Genomic DNA, 24,145 nt, shown 5'->3' with positions numbered 1-24,145 from the left:
ATCCAGTCCTCTAAGTAACCAATATCTTACCCTTGGATTATGCTGGACCACAAAGAGACTTAGGTTATGTTAGTTTTGTCCCTCACAAAATCGTCTTCACTGACTTGCACTGAAATATTTTGCCTTCATGTTGAGCTACAATATGAGCTACTTCTGTTATGTTAAGTTGTTGAGAGCACTATTACTTCATTCAGTGTCTTCTACATAAAGTATGAAAATACTTCTTTTGGAATAGGTGCTAGGAAAAAGCTTAATTTCCCCCCCAAGTATTTCTCCCTTTATGATAATGAGAACTACATACTTTTATTTAACACATTTCCCTTTTTGTCCTGGTTGCTATAAGATTCAGAACCAAATTCAGCCTCAATTATAGTAATTTTATTTGGTCTTATGTTTGAAAAATTTGAAATATCATTTTTTTGGCCTTGATTTTCCCTTTATATTTTATTATTTTATCGCACCTGGTTTTATATTTTAAGACTCTGCTAGAAATGAAAAGTCTACGCTGTACCTGCCTAGCTACAATCCCACCTGAAGGAAATTGCCAGAAATGCATACGCTGGCAGCTTTTTATCACATAATCACGCTAACACTAGAAGCAACCTGGCATCTGGAAGGCAGCCGCTGCCTACCTTTAGTTCTGCACACCAGCGGCCCTTTGCTGGATGAATGAATGGAAAATATTTTGATTCTGTTTTTTAAAGCAGAATGCAGAGAGTTGGGAGAGAAAGAATCACACAGAGAGAGGTCAAGCCATGAGGACAGCAGAGCTGTTAATGTTAACCTGGGAACAATGGAAGCCAGTTGCCAAGGAGACAACAGATGACCTGGTCATAGGGATGGGCTAACAGCCTCGCTGTTTAGCCACTATAGCTGCTAATTGTCCCAGATAAGGTTGCAGGTTTTCGTGCGGTCTGGTTCTAGAGACTTTTCTTCCCTGCACTTATGTACAATAACTTTCTGTAACAGAGGTAAACTGAGGGTATCTTTTGTCTCAATAATCAAAAGGCTATTGTAGGACTTCCTAGGTGGTGCGGTGGTAAAGAATCTGCCTGCCAATGTAGGGGACACAGGTTCGAGCCCTGCCCTGGGAAGATTCCACATGCCACGGAGCAACTAAGCCCATGTGCCACAACTATTGAGCCTGTGCTCTAGAGCCCGTGAGCCACAACTACTGAGCCCATGTGCCGCAACTACTGAAGCCCATGCGCCTAGAGCCCGTGCTCCACAACAAGAGAAGCCACTACAATGAGGAGCCTGCACACCACAATGAAGAGCAGACCCGCTTGCAGCAACTAGAGAAAGCCCGTGTGCAGCAACGAAGACCCAACGCAGCCAATAAATAAAAATAAATAAATAAATAAATAAACATATTTAAAAAAAAGGCCATTTTAGACAACCCAAATTTTCTGCATAAAAAGAAGAAGGAAAGAATATGTGCCATGCATAATGGTGGTTTACACTGGAGAAGAGCAGAAAGCATGAGTAAATACAAAATAGGAGGCCCGAGAGAAGTCACAGTTCTAAAAGCTGCATATGCCAATGTCTGATGAGTAACGATGAACAATTCATTAACAAAACTCGCAGCTCAGCCATAGAAAATTAAAAAAATAACCTGTCAAATTCCAAAATATCTTTATTTTGGGCTTTTCACATGTCTTAATTTCCCTGGGAAGCAAATTAGAAGTGAATGGCGGGGGGACCTCAAAGTCACTTTTTAGTCCAATTGATATAAAAAAAGAGTGGTTATTCTACCCAATAACAAACAGAAAAACAACCAACAAACAAGTAACACTAAAACAGCAACTTCTGATCAGCTGACTTTTTTCTTCACATCCTCTTACAACCAGCTTGACTTTCCCAGGTATATCCCCATTTTATACTGGGGAATGTGCTATGTTTTATTGAGGTAGCTAAAGAGACATTCCATACATTCAAGCTGCTCTCTCTGCTATCACATAACTAGCTAATCTGAGTTTAGGTTTCAAGAGAAGAGGGCTCCCTGATACTTACAGAAGCCCTAAATGGACATACTTGCACGTCTGAAAGACGAGAACAAAGAACTAAGACTATAGTTTTACCAGTGATGCTCTTCATTCTGGGGACTTAAGAGAATCTGCGTCTTTTGTCCTATAATCATAACTTGAAAGAATACAGAATGAATATCAATGCCAATCATGCCAACAGGGCAATATACTTCAAGTTCTCCACGTCCTGCATTATCTACCTACATTCTCTGGGACCCAGTTCAAATTCTACAGATCAGGCAAGCAGAGCTGTAAATATTTCCATGGGCAAAATTTGTTTTTTCCAAAGACAGGCATGGCTTAGCATGCTGCTTTCTTTCTTTAAAACTTTTAGGAGCAATTATGTCCTAAGGATAAAAGGATGGTAAAGCAAAGGTATGTGCCTGTAACAAGCATCTCATTGAAGCCGGCAGCACAATGTGTGGGTTCACAGGATGAATAACCACAAAGTATAGACTGATAACTTGTAGTGATAGGTATAAAGACTCCCAGAGTAAGGTTTATGCTGGTTACTTGCCCAATTCAGGACTACAAGAATAAAGAGGACCTGTTTCCACCCAGAGTGAACAGATATTACACAGGACAGCACAAATCTGCTACGAGACGCAGCGGTAGGTACAACTCTCAAAGCCAGGGTGCCGGGCATTTCTTCCAGGAGGTGTGCGTGCTTCTGTAATACAAATGTAAGTTGAGAAAGGAGCCACTGCACTTCCCTTGTCTCTTTATAACAAAGTAGTAATTGTTAGCAACTGAAGAATCATCACTCCTCTCTTGGGACTTTGCCAGCTCAGCAAGAGACAATATCAATTTTCAGATGTTATCTCAGTAGTCCATTTCTTAATCTGTTACAGAAATAGAGTTCCCCCATTTTCTTTAAGGCAAATGAACCCTCTTTGGGTGGGTTCTTAGAAGTGCCCCCCTTCTTCCCTGCAAACTGAAAGCCAGGCTGTTTCCTCCCCCGTTTCCATCCAGGTTGTTCAGCTATGCTTGAGTTTTGTTGCTGAATGTAGAGAGTTACTAAATGAAATGAAAGAGGCCTCGGGACAGGAAAGCATGAAATTTCAATGGCTGGCAGCCAGGCGATCTTGCCATGTAGAGGGATCCACATCCTTCTTGTGTGGCTGCAGCCAGATTGAGACTAGCAAAACACACACTGTTAAAATATCACTTGTGCAATACAGCCTATAATGAAGGAAGTACTGTGACCACTTGCTTAGAACTGGGTGATACAAACCTAATTGATTCAGATTTTTTCCTCGTTCTTTGTACTACAAATCAAAGCTATTCTTCCTATTGATGTCTGTTCTAAGAAGGTACATGTCGGGTATGGTGTGCTGAAGTCAGCACGGCCAAGGACGAGGTAAGAACAAGGGCTGGTAGGAAGAAGTTAATTTTACTCGCAGGTCCCCGAGAGGGGTGTCACTGCACACCACACAGGGTCACAGGGGCAAACACCAACGTGCTCAAGAGACAGAAGACAGGAGTGAGGGGAAAGTCTAGGCCAGAACCTTATGTGGGGTTTCCTTGGGAAAGGCAAGGCAGGGCAGGGTAAACAGCTTAAGACTGGCTAGTTTAAATAATTCTGGCAGTCTCTGGGCTCTAGGGGTGGTCTCTAGTTGTTTGGCCCCTGGTGCTGGAGTGATTTAGGGCAAGAGAAATTTTGACTTGCCAAGTGAGAGTTAGATAAGGAGGTGGTCCCGGATATAAACTTGGGATTGGCTGGTTTGTATATGAAAGGCATGCTTGGGGGCAAGTTGTTACTATCTTTAGGAATTAGCTCGCCTGGCAGGGCAGTCTGTAAGATCCCCAAATGCCAAAGCATCAAGAATACAGAAAATATACTTAATATAATTGACTCTGTGATGGATGGATGCCAAATTGACAACAGAGAATCTAAGAAGACACAGAACAATGCATATATTTAAATGTGACACTTGCCTGGGGCAGCCTATTGTGGGTCTTAAATAGTCTTGGGTCCCCAGGATCCTTCAGCACATCTCTCTCATTCTTTGATAAGAACAACTGATGGTTTTTCAGTCTTATATAACATGCTATGCAAACACATGTCAAATCCTTGAATTTAACCCAACTGCCTCTCTAAACCCGTATATGAAGAGGTTCTAGGACTGTCACAGCTGGTGATGACATTCATTCATGACTGTGGATGAGAGGACCTCTGCCCAAGCAGTGATTCTGTCTACACTGAAATTAAACAAGAATAAAGCTGGGACTTCCCTGGTGGCACAGTGGTTAAAAATCTGTCTGCCAATGCAGGGGACATGGGTTCAATCCCTGGTCTGGGAAGATCCCACATGCTGAAGAGCAACTAAGCCCGTGTGCCACAACTACTGAAGCCTGTGTGCCACAACTACTGAAGCCCACCATGTGCCACAACTACTGAAGCCCACGTGCCTAGAGCCCATGCTCTGCAACAACAGAAGCCAGCGCAATGAGAAGCCCTGCACTGCAATGAAGAGCAGCCCCCGCTCGCCGCAACTAGAGAAAGCCCGCATGCAGCAATGAAGACCCAATGCGGCCAGTAAAATAAATAAATTAATTTAAAAAATAAACAAGAATAAAGCATGCATCTGGGTGATAGGCTGTGGGCTCTGGAGTTCTGCCTCTTCACTGTGTAAACTACCTACCCTCCGCTGCTCAAGGAGAGGCAGCCCACTGCCATCTGCCAGGCTAGTGGGCCTGTCCCTGGAGCCTTCCAGCAGTTATGCTGCACCTGGGTCTTTTGGGTCCATACACACTTGGCATGCAGTTTCACCACCTCAGTACAGCATCCTCCATCCCTAGCTTATGTACAGCGCAGGCTCAGCGGGGCTGTGTTTGCAACAGAGATTTAAGTGTTGAGAGATGGGCTCTTTCCCAAGGCTTCTTTGCTGATGATCCTATTTTGCCATGTAATGTTCTGGGTGGGTTGTAAGGGATACTAATGAAATAGGTTCAAGGAAAGTGATATTACAACTGAGGCAAATCCAAGTCTCACAGTCCTGGAAATGGATGGACGTTAGTACTTCTTGGCAGGCCGATGGTTTGGTTTGGAGCTTGATGTCATATTCATCCTTCTGGCTACCGGTCTCCTGAAGGAAATATTGACCTTCTTGCTTTACCTTTCTATCATATGTTTTATGAGTTGTTCATCACTGGATAGGCTGCTTAGTATCAGAATTAAGGCACCATTGGCTAAGTATTACCAATAGAACTCTGGTTGTTTTCAGTTTCTCTGGTACATTTTGGTAGATGACCAAGCCATGGATTTGGTGTTCCCTTCTCTTCTCATTCCTTTTTGGAAAGAGTTTAGATGGGCTGGGGAAAGATATTTGAAGCTTTCTGATCCAATGTAAATGAATCTTGTGGTGGGTAAATAACTTTCCTCCCTCCTTTGCTCTCCTGGGGTAGTTTGATGAATAATGCTTCTCAAATAAGTTTATAAATATTCCCCTAGAGGTAAGAAGAATATTAAGCTCATAGCAGGTGTGCCATTAATGCTTTAGTGCGTAGGGCAGAGCAAAGAGGAAAGGAATTATCAAAACTTTGAGGTTTCATAGAATTTTCTGGAAAGTTTGGAAGGTGACAGCTGGAAACAAAATACTGGGGGTAGCACTGGTGAAATGTGGGTACAACTGCACAAGATCAAGTCAGGTCATTTCTTCAATGTAGGAGCTTTTTTTGGATGAGTGGTAGGATGGGGTTTATGCTTTTTCTACCAATTACAATATATGTTTATCTTAACTCAGAAAGAAGCACAATTAATCAATCTCACCAAAAAAAAATTTTTAAATGTTGTTCCCTGCCTGTCTCCCATTATCTGAAAGCCCAGTTCACAAACTACCCAACCCCAAGTCTAAAAGCCTTCTTTAATAATAAATATCTTTAATAATATTCATTCTCTTTAGATGCTATTGCAATTTGATCTTCAAGTATCATGCTTTTCAATATATTCTGTTGCATTTTACCTGTGAGTAACTCAATTACAGCTTTAGTTTCTTTCTCTGATTGGCCTTCATGTCCCCATACTTTTAATCAAAAGCCTCCATAATAGTAAGGAAATTTCTTACTGTCACAGCGCCACCTACTGGTAAATCAACACAGAAGCAAGCTTGTGGTGGCTTAACTCCAACCCACAATTTTGGAGAGTCCTTCCGAGCTTCGGTTTTATAAAATGCCAACTTCCTTGTCATTTTGAGAAACTATCACTTCTCTTGATAGCTATTAAGTCTCTTGTTGTGGCATAAAGTCAGCAAGTTATAATAAAAAATATGCTCTTATTTCTTACTGTTACCTTAAATTGGCCCTGACTTCACCGACTTTGATTTTCTCTGTCCTATAACTGTAGCAAGGGCTCCAGATCGTGTGGGCAAGGGTTTGGATCTGGCGAAAATAACTTGGGGAGCTTCCAAAGATCCTGAAAAATGTAAAAAAAAAATCCCCACTTAACACTTTAGTTGCTCCGTGGCATGTGGGATCTTCCTGGAGCAGGGATCGAACCCGTGTTCCCTGCATTGGCAGGCGGATTCTCAACCACTGTGCCACCTAGGAAGCCCCCCACTTAACACTTTATTTAATCCTGGCTGAAAGGACAAGAGGTCAAATCTAAAACTAGGCTTTAGGGGATCATCGTTCTCCTCGATGCTGATGCCCCATTTCCTGCCAAACATCAAATCTATCTTCTCTCTCTTGCTTTCTAACAGCATAAGAGTGGATAATAAACCCCCCAAATTCTTGTCCCTCTGACTCTGAGGAGAGAAGAACATTTTGGGAGCAATAAAGGGTATAAGACACTAGGGCAAGCATCTCAAGAGTTTATTTTTATTATTAATTTATTATATTCCAAATCCACCCTGGATCTCCAAGAACTATACAACACATACGAAAAGAACAAGCGTCTGACAGTGAAAATAGGTCCCTCTGCTGAGAGCTGCCAGGCAAATAATTTCATTTGAAAGTCAAAGTGATTTCTGGATCCTTAGGGTTCGAGCTCCACTGGGTTTACTTTATATTAAAATAAGTTTCTCCTGTTTTCTCATTTAGAGACAACGAAGTGGGCAGGCAGAGGCACAGTGATGCGCTGCCGCCTTGTCCCAATGCAAAGAGCATAAAGCTACACTGAATTCTACCAGAGTCCCAAATGACAAATGCTTAATAGGGGACTTCTCACTCCTTGTAAGTGAAATCCAGCATAGGTGTTCAAAAGGTGGTAAGGTCCCTTCCTCTAACTATAGATCTACAAGAGCTTAAAAAAAAAAAAAGTTGGGGAGAGTGCATAAAGAGGCTGGGCTCCAGGACAGGAAAAGCTTAGGGAGAAGCTTTGAGGGGCAGCGATGAGGGCAGCTGGTATGGCTTCAGGCCCTACAACAATGGTAGTTTACACCATCAAATCAGCATGAGAGAAATGCCAGTTATCTAATCTGTTGCTCTCTGCTATTTTAGTTCACCATCACCACTTCAGAATTCAAGAAGAACACCATGGTTATAAAGAAGGAAGGCCGGCAGCTTTGGCTTTGAGCCAAAGGCCCTCACTCCAGCTTCCCTCTCAAATTTCCAAATTTGCTGACTCTACACCTTCCCTTCTAGCAAACACAGAATATACAGCCCGAGGTAGGGAAGTCAAGGAAAGTAACACTCATGGAGCATTCCAGGCACTCTGCTAAGAGCTTTCACATTCACTACCTCATTTAATGTTCATAATAAAAAGAATGTCACTAGGTCACCATCGGTGGGAAAGGACTCGGAGTTGTTTTTCAACAGCGCCCTGGGATGAACCACTATCTCATTCAGACTGCCTGACGAACAAGGTCACACAGCCTGAAGGCCTGGTTGGCTAGACTTAGGGAAGGGTCAAGGGGTCAGGAAGCAGACTTTTGCTATATTCATGGACTCAGTAACTGAGTTAACTGGACCAGACAGGGGCTAAATACCTTTCATAGTCAGCTTCGTGATTCCTATACAGGCAAAACTTTCCAACTCTCAGAGAGACATGTAAACGTTTTGACTTACTGTGAGGGTTGTTCTCCCCTCTTGTGGGTTTAAAGAAAAATGTTTTTAATAGAAACATAACCTTTTTAAAGGACATGCTTCTAAATCCCTAGAAATCTATGTGTAATAGAGAAAAACAGATAATTTGTAGGTAAAACACTGACGTGCCGGGGGTTATTTACTGGCTCTGTAAATAATTCTAGCAGAGTAAGTTACTACTATATTGCTAAGGTAAAACACTTATTGGGAAGTATGGAAAATGCCTGAACCTTGCTGCCTGACGTCCGTCAGCACTTCTTTAAGGATCAGGAACGCCAGGAAAGTCACGGAAGAGAAACAAATTCAATGGACTTTATAGAGGCCCAGAGTCATTTGGAGACAAAAGCAGTAAACAGCAGGCTACCTAAACAAGGTGAGAAGGATAATGCACTTATCTTAAGGAAGAAGCAGGGGGGAAAGATAGATATTAGAAGCCAGGGAGAACCGGGAGTACAATTTCTCCTTGCTCTGTGGTTTTATACTGATTCCAAATTCAGTACAACTGTTACAGAAACTTCTAAGTACTGTCAACAGTCAGTAAATACTAATTCATGATCAAGATGCTGAAAGTATGACCCTCCTGGCCCCTCAGATTTCCAGCTTCCTCAACCAGAGTGCGTGCTAAGAGTTCAATGCCATACTTAATGTATCAATTAGACACACATGCAGGTTTCCTGGATCTCCTCAGCTTTGTAAACCTCTCCAGCCTCAGCAAATCTGAAGCGCTACAGGGGCTCCAACAGCTGTACCTCATGGAAACCCTTCCAACTAGTCCACGGTTCTCTTAGCCACCCACTTCTCAGGCCATAAGAGTTCCAGATGGAAATTTAACTTGCTTAAAAATAACTACCATGTTCTAGTAATTCTTTTGGGGGGGGGGAGGAGGGGGGAATATATACCCATCAAATATTTCTTGAATTCAGGTTTGAAGAGTTTAAGTGGAAAACAAAATCTTTATATTCTTTTCATATTATTATCTGACATGGGTGCAGTCATAGAGCCTTTTTCTATAGACTGCTTCCTTTAACGCTCACAGTAAGCCTATGAGGTACATGTAATTATCCCCATAATACAGTCAAACTACTCAGGCTCCTTAGCGATCCTGTAATCATTTTAAGGTGTATCACGTGTCTCTCTCTCTCTGTCTCTCTGTCTCTCTCTCATACACACACACACACACACCCCCACCAACCCTTGCACCCTGCCTTTAAGTTCCTCCATGGCTCCCTGCTGCTCTCAGGGACAAGTTCCCTCCACGGCTCATGGGCTGGCCCTGCTACCTCTACAGCCTTTTCTCTGGCCACTCCCGGCTCAGGCCCTGGTCCTCAGCCACACTGACACACGAGGGCCCCCCCGAACACTTGTTCCCTCTTCCTAGAACTCCTTCCACCCCAGGCCTCCCCTCTCCAGGCCGACCTGTCAACAGTCAGACCCTGGCTTAGATGCGTCTTCCTCTAGGAAGCCCTCCCCAATCCCTAAAGAGGCCAGGCCAGGTTGCTTGGGTTCAAATACTGCTCCACCATTCACAAGCTGTGAGGTTTTAGATACGTTTCATAATCTGTCTGTGCCTTTATTTCTTCAGCTGTAAAACGGGGACTACAGATCCTGTATCACACGTGTGCTTTGTGAACAAATGAGTTATGGCATGTAAAGCATTCAGAAGTGTGCCTGACACCGTGATGCTCACCGCTGGCTATTTTATTCTCTGCATCCCCGGTGCCAGATACATCCCCCTCCCCAGGACCCCCCCCCCGCACAGCAGGCTCCCGCTGACCTCTCTCTCCCTGAGCCCCTAGGTTCCCTGACAGCACGCTGTCTAGCTTGGCCTTTAGGCACCTCCGTGCCCAGCATGGTACCTTCTCCACAGGAGGTGCTCAAAAATAAATACTTGTTGAATTGAATCCAAGTGGATTTGCTTTCAATTTTCTGATTACTTATCAGCGTATTTTAATGAATTATTACAGAAAACGATCCCCCTGAGAGGCTTGAGGCCCCCCCCAGCAACTACCTGGCAACAGACCATGACATCAGCATGACAGGACACAGATCAGACCGCAGCTCCAGCTCTGCAACCAGGGATCATCTCCCATAGGCCCCTTGGCTTTCCTGAGCCTCTGTTTCCTCACGTGGAGGCAACAAGGTTATACCTCACAGGGTTGCGGCGAGGATTTAGTGCGAGATACTACATGTAGAAATACTATACAAACAGTAACACACCAGTCAAATACAGGCATTTTTACTAAATGCTGCAAATCTGATAACATTCTACCAGACTGGGGAATTTCACCTACCCCAAAGTAGTTCTGGAAAACCATTTAATCCTAAAATGTCAATATCATTTGAAAGAAGAAAGTAACAAAATGCTCATCTGCAGCTGCTGCTGCAGCAGCAGGGATGCTTTGTGCGCTGAGCTGGAGCTCCTCGGAGGCGGAAGAGAACCTGGCGGCCCAGACCCTCCCCGCTGTCCCGCCCGGAACTAACCTGTGGAGCTGGTGATGGGCACAAAGGCTGCAGAGGTAAGGCTGCTCTGGAGTCCGCTCGGCTGCCCTTCTGTGGAGGACCCTCTGAAACACAAGCAGCTTGGTTAGTTAGACCTGCAGACAGAAAGGCGAGGTCCATGCCAGCCCTCCAGTGCCTCTGCCTCTTCTTTCTCGGGGTGCTGCCACTCATTCCCTTGCTTCCTTCAAGCCAAATGTTGTCTTATCAGAACGGACTTCTACAATCAACCCAGCCCCTTCTTCTGAAATGTTCCATATTTTAACATTTATTGTTCATCTCTCCCCACTGGAACGCAGCGTCAAGAAAGCACAGGCTTTGATCCCTACTGTGTCCCCAGTGCCTAGGCACTCAATAATACTTAATGAATGTATAATTAAGTTCCTGGTATTGACTTGGATAAATCATAAGGAAAGATATTAAAAAAAAAACCCCCAAAACCAAGTTTCACGTAGAGCGGTGATTCTCAACTTGGGGAGGGAGGAGGGCAGATTTTGTTCCCTCCCCCCACCCTCCCACAAGGGACAGTGGGTGATGTTGAGATATTTGTGGCTGTCACAACTGTGGGGCCTACTGGCATCCAGTGGGTAGAGGCCAGGAATGGTGCTAAGCCTTTCCTACTGTGCACTGGAAAGTGCCTTCAAACCAAGAATATTCTAGTCCAAGATGTCAATCGTGCTGAGGTTGAGAAACCCTATACAGAGGCACCTCCCCTCATGCCAACTTTGACAAGAGATAGGACAGGGTATATTAGATTCTTTGGGCACAGGTCCCCCAGCCACTTGTCTTAGAAATTCTACGACTGGCCTGATGCCCTGCAGACCATGTCAGGTCTCCCTGTTACGGGTTCCTACAGCTCTGTCACTCTTTCATTGCCTTCACTGGAATTACAGGACTGTGTAGCTGGCTGCTTAACAGCTGTCATCCTTGCTAGAATGTGAGCTCCATGAAGACAGAGACTGCTCCAGTCTTCTTCACTGTTGTATCCATAGCTCCTAATACTGCATTTTGCACATACTAGGTACTTAATATTTTTTGAAGTCATTTCCCCCATTGCCCCATGAGTACACTTACTTCTTGGGCCCATCTACCTTGATTTTAGTTTACACGTAACAATTTTGCCTGGGAGAGTCAAGTTCTCACACACTCAGTTCTTTATTTGTTGAGCAACATCCAACCCAACCTTTAGTACCTTTGCCCAACACTATTTTTCCATTTATTCACGCAAGCAAAAAAATACTTATTAAGCATTCCTGTGCTTGGTGCTAGTGAGGAGGCAGACATTAGGCAAATACATAAGATACAAACTGTGTGATAAATGCTAAGAAGAAAAAGCACAAGGTGTTATGAGAGAATGAAATGAGGAGCCTGATTTAGATGGTGAGAAGGGGAGTTCCCTGGTGGCCTAGTGGTTAGGATTCAGGCTTTTGTTGCGGTGGCCCAGGTTCAATCCCTGGTCAGGGAACTGAGATCCTGCAAGTTGCGCTGCACGGCTGAAAAAAAACAAAAAACGAAAACAATAAAACAAAACAAACAAACAAACAAAAAAACAACCATTAGTTGTGTAGATGGTGAGGAGAGGACAGTAGTCAAGGATGGCCTTTTTGAGGAAATTCTACTTCAGCCAAGTCATGAAGTCGGGACAAATAGGCGTTAGCCAAGAGTAAGGAACAGGAAAGAAGAAGTGTCTATACAATGATTCTGAGGCAGAAAGGGGCTTAGAATGTCCCAGGAGCCTTTAAAGATCGGCAGAGTGTGCACGTGTGGGGCAGGTGGTCAGTCAAGCACTGTTTGTCAAACTTTCTAGACAAGAATCACCTGGGGTCGCTTGTTAATTACACAACGTCTCAGGCCTTTCCCTTGGAGATTCTGATTCAGTGGTCTCGGATAGGCCTTGAGAAATTAGGCTTTTTTTAAAGTGCCCCAGGTGCCCAGGTGATTCATAACACCAGAGAAGTCAGGAAAACACTGACTGGTGAGTAGAGGAAGGTGGGATGAGGAGCACTGGGAGGGCCTGGTACAGGCTTAGGTGTCCAGGTGGTCCCTACACCTCCATTGGAGACGTGCCACTTGAGAACACACCCCAGCAGCGATGCAAGGATCACACTGTCTTACAGTCCTTCCCCTCTAGCGAGCTATGATCTGGGCCCTGCCCACTCCTTTCCACTTTCGTTTTGAGGACAGGGGAACCACAGAGGCAAAAAGGAGAGAAAGGAGCAGAGGGCTTTTCCCTTTTCCCAAGCTTCAGCCTTGGAGAGCTACATCTGGAGAGCTCATGCAATTTATTTAAGTCCCTTATGGGCCCCCAAAACCATCCAAAGCAAGTGTAGGCTGATATTTGCTCTTCCAGGTCCAACTGAAAAAGGAAAAGTTCTGGACCACCTAAGATGGGTTCTTTCCTTTATAACAGTTAAAAACCCAAAGGCTCATTTGCTTGTGTTAGGAGCAGCTGAGTCAAGAAAAGTTACAAGGCTGCTCTCAGCATCATGGAGGAAGCCCTGAGTGTTAGCAGTAAAAAGGGAAGCAGGCAGGCAAAATTTTGGAGGCAGTAGAAGAAATAAAGGCAGGGAACAGAGAGCTACCGGAGGGGTGAGAAGAGCCCCTGGGGATTTAGAGTTAGTGACTTCTCTTTCTCCTCCCTCTGGAATCCCTATCCCACCCTTCACCTTTATAGGCTTCCTCCTGTTCCATACTCAAGATCTCTTGCCCCTGTGTCCCTTTTGTACCCAGTTCCACTCACTCTTTCCTCCTCTTCCCTCCATCAACTCCCACCACAGGCCTCAGGAGCCACTGTTGATTCAGACTTTGAACATTTCTAACGGTTCTACTGTTTCTCGCACGAGGTCCCCTTCTCCCTGGTATAGGAGAAATGTGTCCACAGACAACTAAGGGGAAACTCCGTGTAAATTTTTCCATGGAAACACTGGTGCACAAAATGGTTTGGATTTACATTTGTTATTACAACTTTAGGCATATCATGGGTAAATATGCTTTTGCTGTGATAACATCATTTCCTTGGGAAAATATGTTCCAACTTCTGGACAACCTACTCCTAAATGAGAACTTTTAAAATATCACTTGTCTAGAGCCTGTAGGTTAACTTGCACTTGCTGATCTGCTTCTTTGCTGCTTTCCTGGGATTACCTGTGTTTTAGGAAATATTTACATAGAAAGGTATGTATATGTTCCCTTGGTTGTTTCTAAGTCAGTTACTGGATTGTAACATTAAGGTAACAGGGCCTACCTAATAGGGTTGCTGAGGATTAAATAAGATGGTGGATGTAAAGCACATCCTAGTACAGTGCCGGGTATTACATTAAGGGCTAAATAAACATTAACTATTACTACTACTGTTATTTTTACTTAGGAGTATTGACAATCTTTGCATTCACTATAAGCCTATCTACATAAAGGAATATTAAGTTGGATGACTCACTGATTCTAATTCAGTATGGATTTTTAGTGCTAAACGGTAGAAGAATGACCATAAAATATTCAGAACCTGCAACCTGAAAGCAATTTGCTATTAAAGTCAAAAGGTAATTATTGGCAACCTACAAGGCAGCAATCAAAATTAGTCAGAATTATTCTTAAACTCCCTTTGGAAGAGAGGTCTCATTTGAGATTGACAAACTGTCTCTTAATAAAACTATTACACATCTTTTTTTCTGCCAGCATCAGAATTAATCACTGTTGCGTCAGCTGTGCACCAAATGAAGAACCTGGCTTGTCATACAGAATATGCATCTTTAAGCGTGAGAATTATGCATAGTTCAGTAGGATGCTCTTCCTATAAGAGAAGCATGCATCTCCCATCCTCTCCTGAGGGGACTATCAAGTAGAATCAGCCACTATTGAAACTGTCCTTTCTCTTTCTCTCTGAATAGCTGAATGTGCAAAGCGCAATGTGTGGTGGATGCAGCTCCATACCTGCTGTGTTCTGACCACAGTATAAATGGAATATGAAGAGGTGGCTAAAGATGAATTCAGAAAAGTGAGTCATAAAGGTATCACGAGTTGTGCAGTGAGAAATACTGAAAAGATGGGATAAGAAAGGTGCCATTAACTTTATATTACTCAAAAGTTAGAGTTCAAACCAAGAAGAGTGCTGGGTGTGACTATCTGATCCCATAGTGTTCCTTAGCTGTTATTCCCAGAAATGGTGCAAGTTCTAGGAGATGGAAAAGAGTTAGATGTTGTCAAAGGATGAGTGTTAGAGGTTTACTATTGATACAGTCTCAGCTGTGGTAATGGGCTTAGTTAAGACCCTTTACTGCAGATGAACTGTCTATAATTATCAAAAGCCACTGAAAGGTCAGGATTCCTGATTAACTGAGCCACTTAAAAACTGAAATAAGGTATGTGGCCACGTGTAGTAGCAACGAAGAATTAGAAGAATTCCATTAACATCTCAATGAAGGCAGGAACTGTCCTTGGGACATGTTCACAGCTAGTACCTAAGTTTCCTTAAATATTAAATACATACTTCCTAACTTCCTAATTCAATTCACTTGCTCCATTTCTCTCTACTCCTCTTGCTTCTTCCATTTTCCTGAAGTCCAAGGAAGATCTTGATATTAAGGGCATTAAGGGGAAACAGCTCTTTTGGGCCTTTCAAAGAAGTTATTCAATAATATATCACAGGGACTTCCCTGGTTGCACAGTGGTTAAGAATCTGCGCGCCAATGCAGGGGACATGGGTTTGACCCCTGCCAGGAAGATCCCACATGCCGGGGAGCAATTAAGCCCATGCGCCACAACTACTGAGGCTGGGCTCTAGAGGCTGCAAGCCACCACTACTGAGCCCACGTGACGCAACTACTGAAGCTCGTGTGCCTAGAGCCTGTGCTCCACAACAGGAGAGGCTACTGCAATGAGAAGCCCGCATACCACAACGAAGAGTAGCCCCCATGAGCCACAACTAGAGAAAGCCCATGCACAGCAATAAAGACCCAACACTGCCATAAATAAATAATAAAAAAAATCACAAATAATATCTCTATAGATAGAACTACTACCTGCATTTATTATTTTGAAAGATTTCTTCTAGTGCAAGTCTCTCCTTAGGGAAAACAAGCTGATCAAATGGCTGCCAACAAGACCGCATCACACCACAGGCCTATAGAACGTGCCAACACCAAGGAGGGTTGAAATGAGTAAAATGCCCATCATCTACTTTGCTGGTAAGGGTGACGTGCCTTTTCAGGGGTCTGTATTTCCTTTATTTGTGGTTTCCTCTCCCCTCCCCGTCCATTATTTTGATCAGTGGAAACTTTCCTGAAAGTGATATCCTGTCTTTAAGATCTGTTTTGTTCATTACTTCACAAGGTTGAATGTGGTTTGCTGCTATATTTCAAGGCTTTCCACATCTCTAACACAGAGGTACTAGTTTTCTATTTCAATGGTTTAATGAAAGTCTATCTTGGATTCATGCCACCACATCAGGGATGACCTTTCTGTAGAAGGAAGGACCCACAAAAGGAAAATGCTCAAGATTTTACAAAAAGAGCAGAGCCAGAAATGCTGATCTTGCCAGGGCCGCGGCAAATAGCCAGGGTGGCATTTGTGAAGGTCCTGAAAAGAAACATCCTCAAACTTGATCATTTTTATAAAGTACTGGTGACAATCAACCACTTTCAAATTCCCAAAAGACAGAAGAAATCCTAGGATGCAAGGTAGGTTCAAGAACTGAATTCCAAAAAAAGACTTTAACTTTTCTTAGCAAACATTTACTCACAGATTAAATATCTTACAACTTTCCTTACAACATACCTACATGCACACAGGTATGTGTAATCCTGTCCAGGGATTACATATGCATTTCACAAGCAGAAGCTAACATACGAATCCTTAGCAAATAACAATCAGAATATTATTAATGTGGATCTGGTTCCAAAACCAATTCATGAAACATTTAGTAAAGTCAACTTGTGTGCAGTAGTGGTGCAAAGGACTAGTTTTATAAACATACTACACACCTACACATTATTTAATCCACTATACTTCTTGTTACATTCCTGTTCATTCCTAATATTATTTGTGTGGGCTTTTTCTCTCTTTCTCTTAAAATTTATTAGTCATTGCGGAGGTAAGCTTTCCTACTGTTTACTGTCAATTTCATTCATTCCTTCACCAAGTGTTTAATGAACACCTAACGTGTGCCAGACACTGATTGAGGCACTGTTGTCTCATATGCCAGGCTATTCTAAGTGATTTCTGTATTTTTATTATTTTATTTTGATTTTGATTAATTTACTCTGTTGTTTCTTTTATAGCGTTTCAAGTTAAATGATTAACTCACTGACTTTCAATCCTTCCTGTCTTTGTAATAACTGTATTTAAGGTTACAAGTTTACTTTTGAGTGCAGTTTTGGCTATGCCACGAATTTGATATGTCGTACTTTCACAGCCATTCATTTCTAAATGTTTTATGATTTTCATTATGATTACCTCTTTTACAACTGAGTATTATTTATTCTATTTTAAAAAAATTTCCAAACACACGGGCCTTAAAAAAACTACCTTATTATTTCTAAAATAAGTATATTTATTATAGTTATAGAGTGTGATATTGATTTGATATTGATTTTTTTGAAATGGTGGAGCCTTCATTTGTGACAGTATGTGCTGAATTTTTATAAACATTCCATGTACACTTAAAAAGAATGTATATCTCCCTTTGGAGCCCAGCAGTCTGTGCATGGCTACTAATGTTTTTCTGTGAGTTGCGACTCTTAAGGAGGTTGTAAAACCAATTTAGGGGACACAATCAGTACTTTAAAAAGGACAGGAAGTAGTATTTTGTGAAACTTTTATTTCATATACACACATATAAATATTTTTACTGGGTTGCATTTAAAATGTATTTTTAAATTATGAGTGGCAGTCAAAAAGATTAAAAACCACATATTAAAGCAAACTGTTAATTCTGCATTTCAAATATGCAAAATCCTCAGAAATTTTTGTTTGAGTTACCTATCAGTTACCAACAGAAGTATATTTAAATGAATCACCCACTATGATACTCTGCGAATTTCTGTTAGCTTTTGATTTATATTGTTTTATTTGTATATTTTGAAATTATATTAAGTACACACAAGTGCTTTTCTTTATCCCTATCAATGCTTTTTTGCTTAATTTCATTTTACCTATGGCTGTAATTAGTATTACGTGGTTTACCTTTTTCCAATCTTTCACCTTTCAGCGAGATTTTACTTTACATGTCTCTTTTAAGCAGCCTATAACTGAACATTTTAAAAAATGGAATTTGATAACCTATCTTTTAATAGAAGAGTATAATCTGTTAACACTTACTGTGATTACTCATGTGTTTTATTTTATCTTAGTTTTAATTTTCCACCTTTTTTACTTTTTATTTTTTTCATTTCCTGCTTCCCATTGGACTCATAAAGTTTCTACATTCCCTTCCCTCCTCCTCTGCTGGGTTGAAACCAATAGACTGTATAGCAATTATTTAGCTAGTATTTTCTAAGAAAGTTTAAACCCATTCAGGATTTCTGTCTTGCCCTTGAACTTGACACAGATCTCTTATACACTTACTATCTACTGAATACTCTTGTCCCTGAATCCTATCCTTGTCTTAAGTGTATATTATCTTTTTAAAGAAGACCAGTAATTATTATTTTATTTATTTATTTATTTACTTATTTATTTAATTGGCCGTGTTGGGTCTTTTTTTTGCTGTGCGCAGGCTTTCTTTTTTTTTTTTTTAGTTGCAGTGAGTGGAGGCTACTCTTCGTTGTGGTGCACGGGCTCCTCATTGCCGCGGCTTCTCTTGTTGCGGAGCACAGCCTCTAGGCACGTGGGCTTCAGTAGTTGCAGCACATGGGCTCAATAGTTGTGGCTCACGGGCTTAGCTGCTCCATGGCATGTGGGATCTTCCTGGAGCAGGGATCAAACCCGTGACCCCTGCATTGACAGGTGGCTTCTCAACCACTGCGCCATCTAGGAAGCCCCAGCAATTATTTTTGTAGTCACTAACGTTTATAGACATTTTATAAAGTTTTTTGCACCTCATTGTTTCATGTGTTCACTTTTATCTTTGCTAGTTCTTTCAGTGAAGGCCAGAAGACTCTGAATATCTCAAATTATTTTTATTTTGCCTTTTCTCGAAGGACAATTTAGCTATATATAAAATTCTCAACTGAAAGTTACTTTACCTTGATACTTTAAAGCTATTAGCTCTTGTCTTCTGTCACTTATTATTCTAAAGAGAAGAATGATGGTATCCTGTTTTCCTTGGTAGTTAAAGTGAATTTTCTTTCAGGTAATACGTGACTCCCCATTTATGCCCCATGGTCTGGACTTTTACTTTGTGTCCAGAGGTGCATTTATTTTGGTACAAGGAATGATTTTTTTAGCTGAGGACTCATATCTTTCCCCAATTCCAGAAAATTCTCAGTTATTCTTTTTTAAAGTATTGCTTGTTCACTTATCCTTCAGCTCTCTCTTCTGATATTCCTATCAGAGTCACATGTCGTGTACCACAAGATACTGTTAGAACATGACAGAACATGTCTCACTATTCAAAAGTATTAATTTCACTTGTAAGGAACTCATGGTCCAGTTGCTGATTCTGTTGACAACAAGTTCTTAATATCAGATTTATTCACGTGTTTTAGAATTTTGGTTTGTAGGCTCATTTTGAATAGGAACATCCCCCCCCACTCCCCGTCTCTCTACTTGTTCTCCCCTCCCTATCTGATGATTTTACAGTCGCCTCCACCCAGTCCCCCGGACCCCAGTCCAGGAGCAGACTTTACAGTGGGATTTCACGGCACCTGCCTCAGAGATATTTAGAAATCCAGGTGCGTTCTGAGACATGAACAGCTGCAGGGTATTTCATTATCTTTCTAAGTGTGCAGGCCCGTAGCCTCATAAAAAGATGGAGCCTCAGCCAGTGCGGCCATGTCAGCTTTATCAGTCTCCCTGTAGGAGAGCCCACTGCATTCTTTAGCTCAGGACTTTTCAACCTTGGTACTACTGACATTTGGGACTGGATAATTCTTCACTGTGGGGAACTGTCCTGTGCTTTGCAGGATGGTTAGTAGCATCCCTAGACTCTACTCATCACATGCCAGTAGCAACACCTCTCCCCCCACTCAGTTATGACAACCAGTGACTCCAGACATTGCTAAATGTTCTCTGGGGGCAACATCATCCCCAGCTGAAAAATCACCGTTTTATTTTCTATTAATGAGCCTCTCCTCTTGGGGAGGGCACTCTCAGGCCCCAACACGCCAGAGGAGCTGAGCTCCAGGCTGCTACTGCCTGCTTCCACAGTTGGGCTCAGAAAGCTTGTTGCTTCAGCCTCATTCACTGATTACCATTTATTTCCGCACATTCTAGGGCCAAGGAGATGCTTCCCTTGTTTCTTTTTTCTTCTTTAAGTTTTTTATCTATCACTGCTGTGTTTGAAGCAGAGGGGGAATACGAAGTATGAACTTACGGAGCCAACTTGACTGGAAGTCAGTAAGTCCAAATCTAATCTTTTGTTTTGTTTGAAACTAAGCCTTTGCCTTCAATAGTCATTAGAGTTATTAGTATTCAGGAAATCAGAATGTGTGTGAATTTCCATTGCCTTGCTAGCCAGAGCCAAATCACACTTAGGACTATCAGTTTACTAACAACAAAAATGAGATTTCTTTTAACAGGGAACAATAACAGCAGCAGATATTACAAACTATACCAACCAGCATGCAATGGACACTTAGTACACGTCAGGGAAACACATGATCTCATTTAATCCTAAAAAAAACTCCACGATGTAGGTAGTATTTTACAAATAACAAAACAGAAGCTTAGAGACATCCCTAAATAACAGTCAATTCAGGAAAGGAGCCAGGATTCAAATCTAATTTGAAATCTTGGGCTATTAGCAATTATACTCCATTGCCTCCATACACTACTCTACACGGTATAAATAATTAATGAAGAGATAATTGTTATTTAGTGATTCTTGATGCATTCATCTTGATGCAAAATACTGTGTCACCACCATCTCCATCTTCACCACCACCTCCTCCACTACCATTTCCTGAGAACTTATCATGAATATAAGCTATATCATGGGCTGGGGACTGAACTCTCTCCTCTCTCAAAAACAAACTTCATGAAAACAGGGCTCGTGTCTGTCTCATCCACTGGTGTTATCACCAATACCTACAGCAATAATAGCAGTGGACATTCAATACATATGTGATAAAAGGATGAAGACAAGACATCTGTCCCTAATAGACTTACAGAAAGCAAAGCACATATGAAAAGGAAACATAAGACAAGGAGGCAGATGGTAGAGTCAGCTGAGGAGTTGAGAATGGGGCAGTTGGTCAAGCTGCATCAAGGCGATAAATTAGAACCTGACCTTGAATAAAAGGCAGGACTTAGATTCGAGATTGCTAAGGGCATTCTGTGCAGGGGGCATGACATGAGCAGGTAGGAACAGTGAATGGAGCTGTGTGTGAAGCAGACTGGAGACAGAACAGAGGACATACTGCAGAGGGCTTCAATGTCCAGAGTAAGGACTCTCAACTTTATCTTGCAGGCAACTGGAAGCCTCCAAAGATTTAAGAAAAATGTTCAAAGAACTACTTTAGAGACAATATTTTAAAATTGCTTCCTAGGCCTATGCGTGTACCCTATTTCTTTAAGAACTCATTTGGATAGTTTAAAAACTTCTACCTTGTTCTACTTGGGTTTTCTTTTTATTCAAGACCAGTTTTGATAGCTGATATTTTTCAAAATATCATCTTTCATCCAGTTTTAAAAATTTAGCAGCATACAATCGTGTGCAGCGTTCTCACAATTTTCCAATCTCCACTATATCTACTTTTAAAACCTTTTATTTTTAATTCTCTTATTTTTCTGGCAGAGCTGTGTTTATTTTCTCCTTCCCTGTCCCTCTACCCTGAACTAAATAAGGTTTTGGCTTTAACTAATTTTGCTGCTTGCTTTTCAGTTTATATTGCTTTCTTCTTGATTTCCTTTGATCTGTTTTTCTTAGCTTTGTTTTATTGACCCTTCTCTAACTTCTGGAGATGGAAGCTTAGTTCAGGTATGACAAATATGTGGTGTGCATATTCACCACTCTCAACAGTAGTACTCTCAGACATTACTAATCTATCACAGTATCCTTTCTTGCTGAGCTCAGAGAAGTCCTCAAAATTCTTTTTAATAGGACACTGCTGTAATCAGCTGAAACCAATATATTGGTTGAAGCTAATTTGCCATTTGTATCTTGGTTAATTTCTTTACAATCTTTCCATCTTTTAACACTGAAAATAATTATGAATTTACCTTAGAGTACATCTTTGCCGACATTTCAAATATAAGTTTTGCTATGATTCTTTTTTTTTCACTTTAAAAAATATTCCAGCTTTACTGACGACATATAAAATTGTAAGATATCCAAAGTATATTATGGTGATTTGACATAAATATACATTGTGGAAGGGTTCCCCCATCTAGTTACTTAACACACCTATCATCTCACATATTTACCTTTTTCTTTCTTCTCCTTCCTCCTTCTTGGCGAGAACACTTAAGTTCTACTCTTTTAACAAATTTCTATTATTACAGTACATTGTTATCAACTATAGTCACCATATTTTATATTAGATCCTCAGACTTTATTTTTATTCACTAATAGCTGAAAGTTTGTACCCTTTTACCAACCTCTCCCTATTTTCCCCAACCCCAGTGCCTGGCAACAACTTTTCTCTGTTTCTATGCGTTTGATTTTTTTTTTTTATTCCACATATAAGTGATACCATGCAGTATCTGTCCTTCTCTGTCTAGCTTAGTTCACTTAGCATAATGCCCTCAAGGTCCATCTATGTTGTTACAAACGGCAGGATTTACTTCTTTCTCATGGCTAATATTCCATTATATACCTATACACCACATACTCTTTATCTATTCGTCCAATGATGGACACTTTGGTTGTTCCCATATCTTAGCTATTGTGAATAATGCTGCATTGAACATGGGAGTGTAAATATCTTTTCAACATCCTGTTTTGATTTCCTTTGGCCATATACCCAGGAATGCGATTGCTGGATCACATGGTAGTTCTATTTTTAATGTTTTGAGGAACCTCCATACTGTTCCCCATAGTGGCTGTGCCAACTTACTTCCACCAACAGTGCATATGGGTTCCCTTTCTCCACATTCTTGCCAACACTTGTTATCTTGTCTTTTTGATGACAGTCATTCTAACAGGTGTGAGGTGATATCTCCTGGTGGTTTCGATTTGCCTTTCCCTGATGATTAGTGATGTTGAACACCTTTTCAGTAATTGTAAAAGGCACTCTTTAAAAAAAAAAAAAATATATATATATATATATATATTTATTTATTTTTTTTTTGGCTGTGTTGGGTCTTCGTTGCTGCTTGCAGACTTTCTCTAGTTGTGGTGAGTGGGGGCTACTCTTCATTGCAGTGTGCAGACTTCTCATTGCAGTGGCTTCTCTTGTTGTGGAGCACAGGCTCTAGGCACATGGGCTTCAGTAGTTGCGGCATGTGGGCTCAGTAATTGTGGCTCGCGGGCTCTAGAGCACAGGCTCAGTAGTTGTGGCACATGGGCTTAGTTGCTCCACGACATGTGGGATCTTCCCGGACCAGGGACTGAACCCGTGTCCCCTGCATTGGCAGGTAGGTTTTTAACCACTGCACCACCAGGGAAGTCCTAAGGCACTCTTCTCTTAATTTCTCTTTCTTATAGTTTATTGTTAGTATATAGAAATTCAACAGATTTCTGTATATTAATTTTGTATCCTGAAACTTTACTGAATTCATTTATTAGTTGTAACAGTCTTTGGTGGGGTCCTTAGGGTTTTCTGTATGTAGTATCATATCATCTGCAAAAAGAGACAGTTTTACTTCTTACTTTCCAAGTTGGATGCCTTTTATTTCTTTTTCTTCCCTAACTGCTGAATAAAAGTGACTAGAGTGGGCTTCCTTGTCTTGTTCTAATATGTACAATTCTTATCTTCAATACAGTTTCCAAAATAATTTTGATGCAAGTTACTTAGAAGAATGTTTTTAACATTCTAAAATTATTTGGGCATTTGTCCAGATTTTTATTGTAAAATCTCATTTTATTGTAAAATGGTCAGAGAATGAAGAGTGTATAATTTCTATTTCTTGAGGATTTACACTGAAATAGTCTAGTTTTGAAATATACTCCATGGGAGCTCTGCAGGGCATAAAATTGCATATCTATTAATTTAATCTCATTAATTATATTGTTCAAAAGCCTTTACGTCCTATGTTAGGTCTATTTTGCCTATAATAATGACTATTACTTCTATTCTCATTCTGGAATTCACTGTTTCAGGTTGAATCTATCTTTTCTCTCACCATTTTTTTTTTTTTGGCTGTGCCGCGTGGCATGCAGTATCTTAGTACCAACCAGGGATTGAACGGTGCCCTCTGCAGTGGAAGCGTGAAGTCTTAACCCCTGGACTGCCAGGGAAGTCCCCTTCTCTCATCATTTTTATCATTGCATACTTTTTCCTTAGAATTTTGGCAGAATTCTAAAAATGTGTCCTGAATTTCATTAATGCAGTTTCCTGCAG

The 24,145-nt window shown here is 41.4% G+C and overlaps 1 protein-coding gene across 13 annotated transcripts in view; it reads right to left on the bottom strand.

Annotated features, from left to right (window-relative positions):
- The window catches only part of TTLL5 (tubulin tyrosine ligase like 5), a 283,931-nt gene that overhangs the window by 50,327 nt on the left and 209,459 nt on the right, over positions 1-24,145 (bottom strand). For all 13 annotated transcript variants that reach the window (XM_057732748.1, XM_057732753.1, XM_057732746.1 and 10 more), the window contains one exon: positions 10,533-10,615. In XM_057732748.1, the coding sequence (XP_057588731.1) occupies positions 10,533-10,615 (83 nt within the window). The remainder of the gene's footprint in view (positions 1-10,532; positions 10,616-24,145) is intronic.

This window comes from Hippopotamus amphibius, chromosome 4, assembly GCF_030028045.1.
Source record: "Hippopotamus amphibius kiboko isolate mHipAmp2 chromosome 4, mHipAmp2.hap2, whole genome shotgun sequence".
In the NCBI taxonomy this organism is placed as follows: domain Eukaryota; kingdom Metazoa; phylum Chordata; class Mammalia; order Artiodactyla; family Hippopotamidae; genus Hippopotamus; species Hippopotamus amphibius.
Note: the sequence above shows the minus strand (reverse complement) of the source record. Positions and strands in the feature narration are given on the sequence as shown.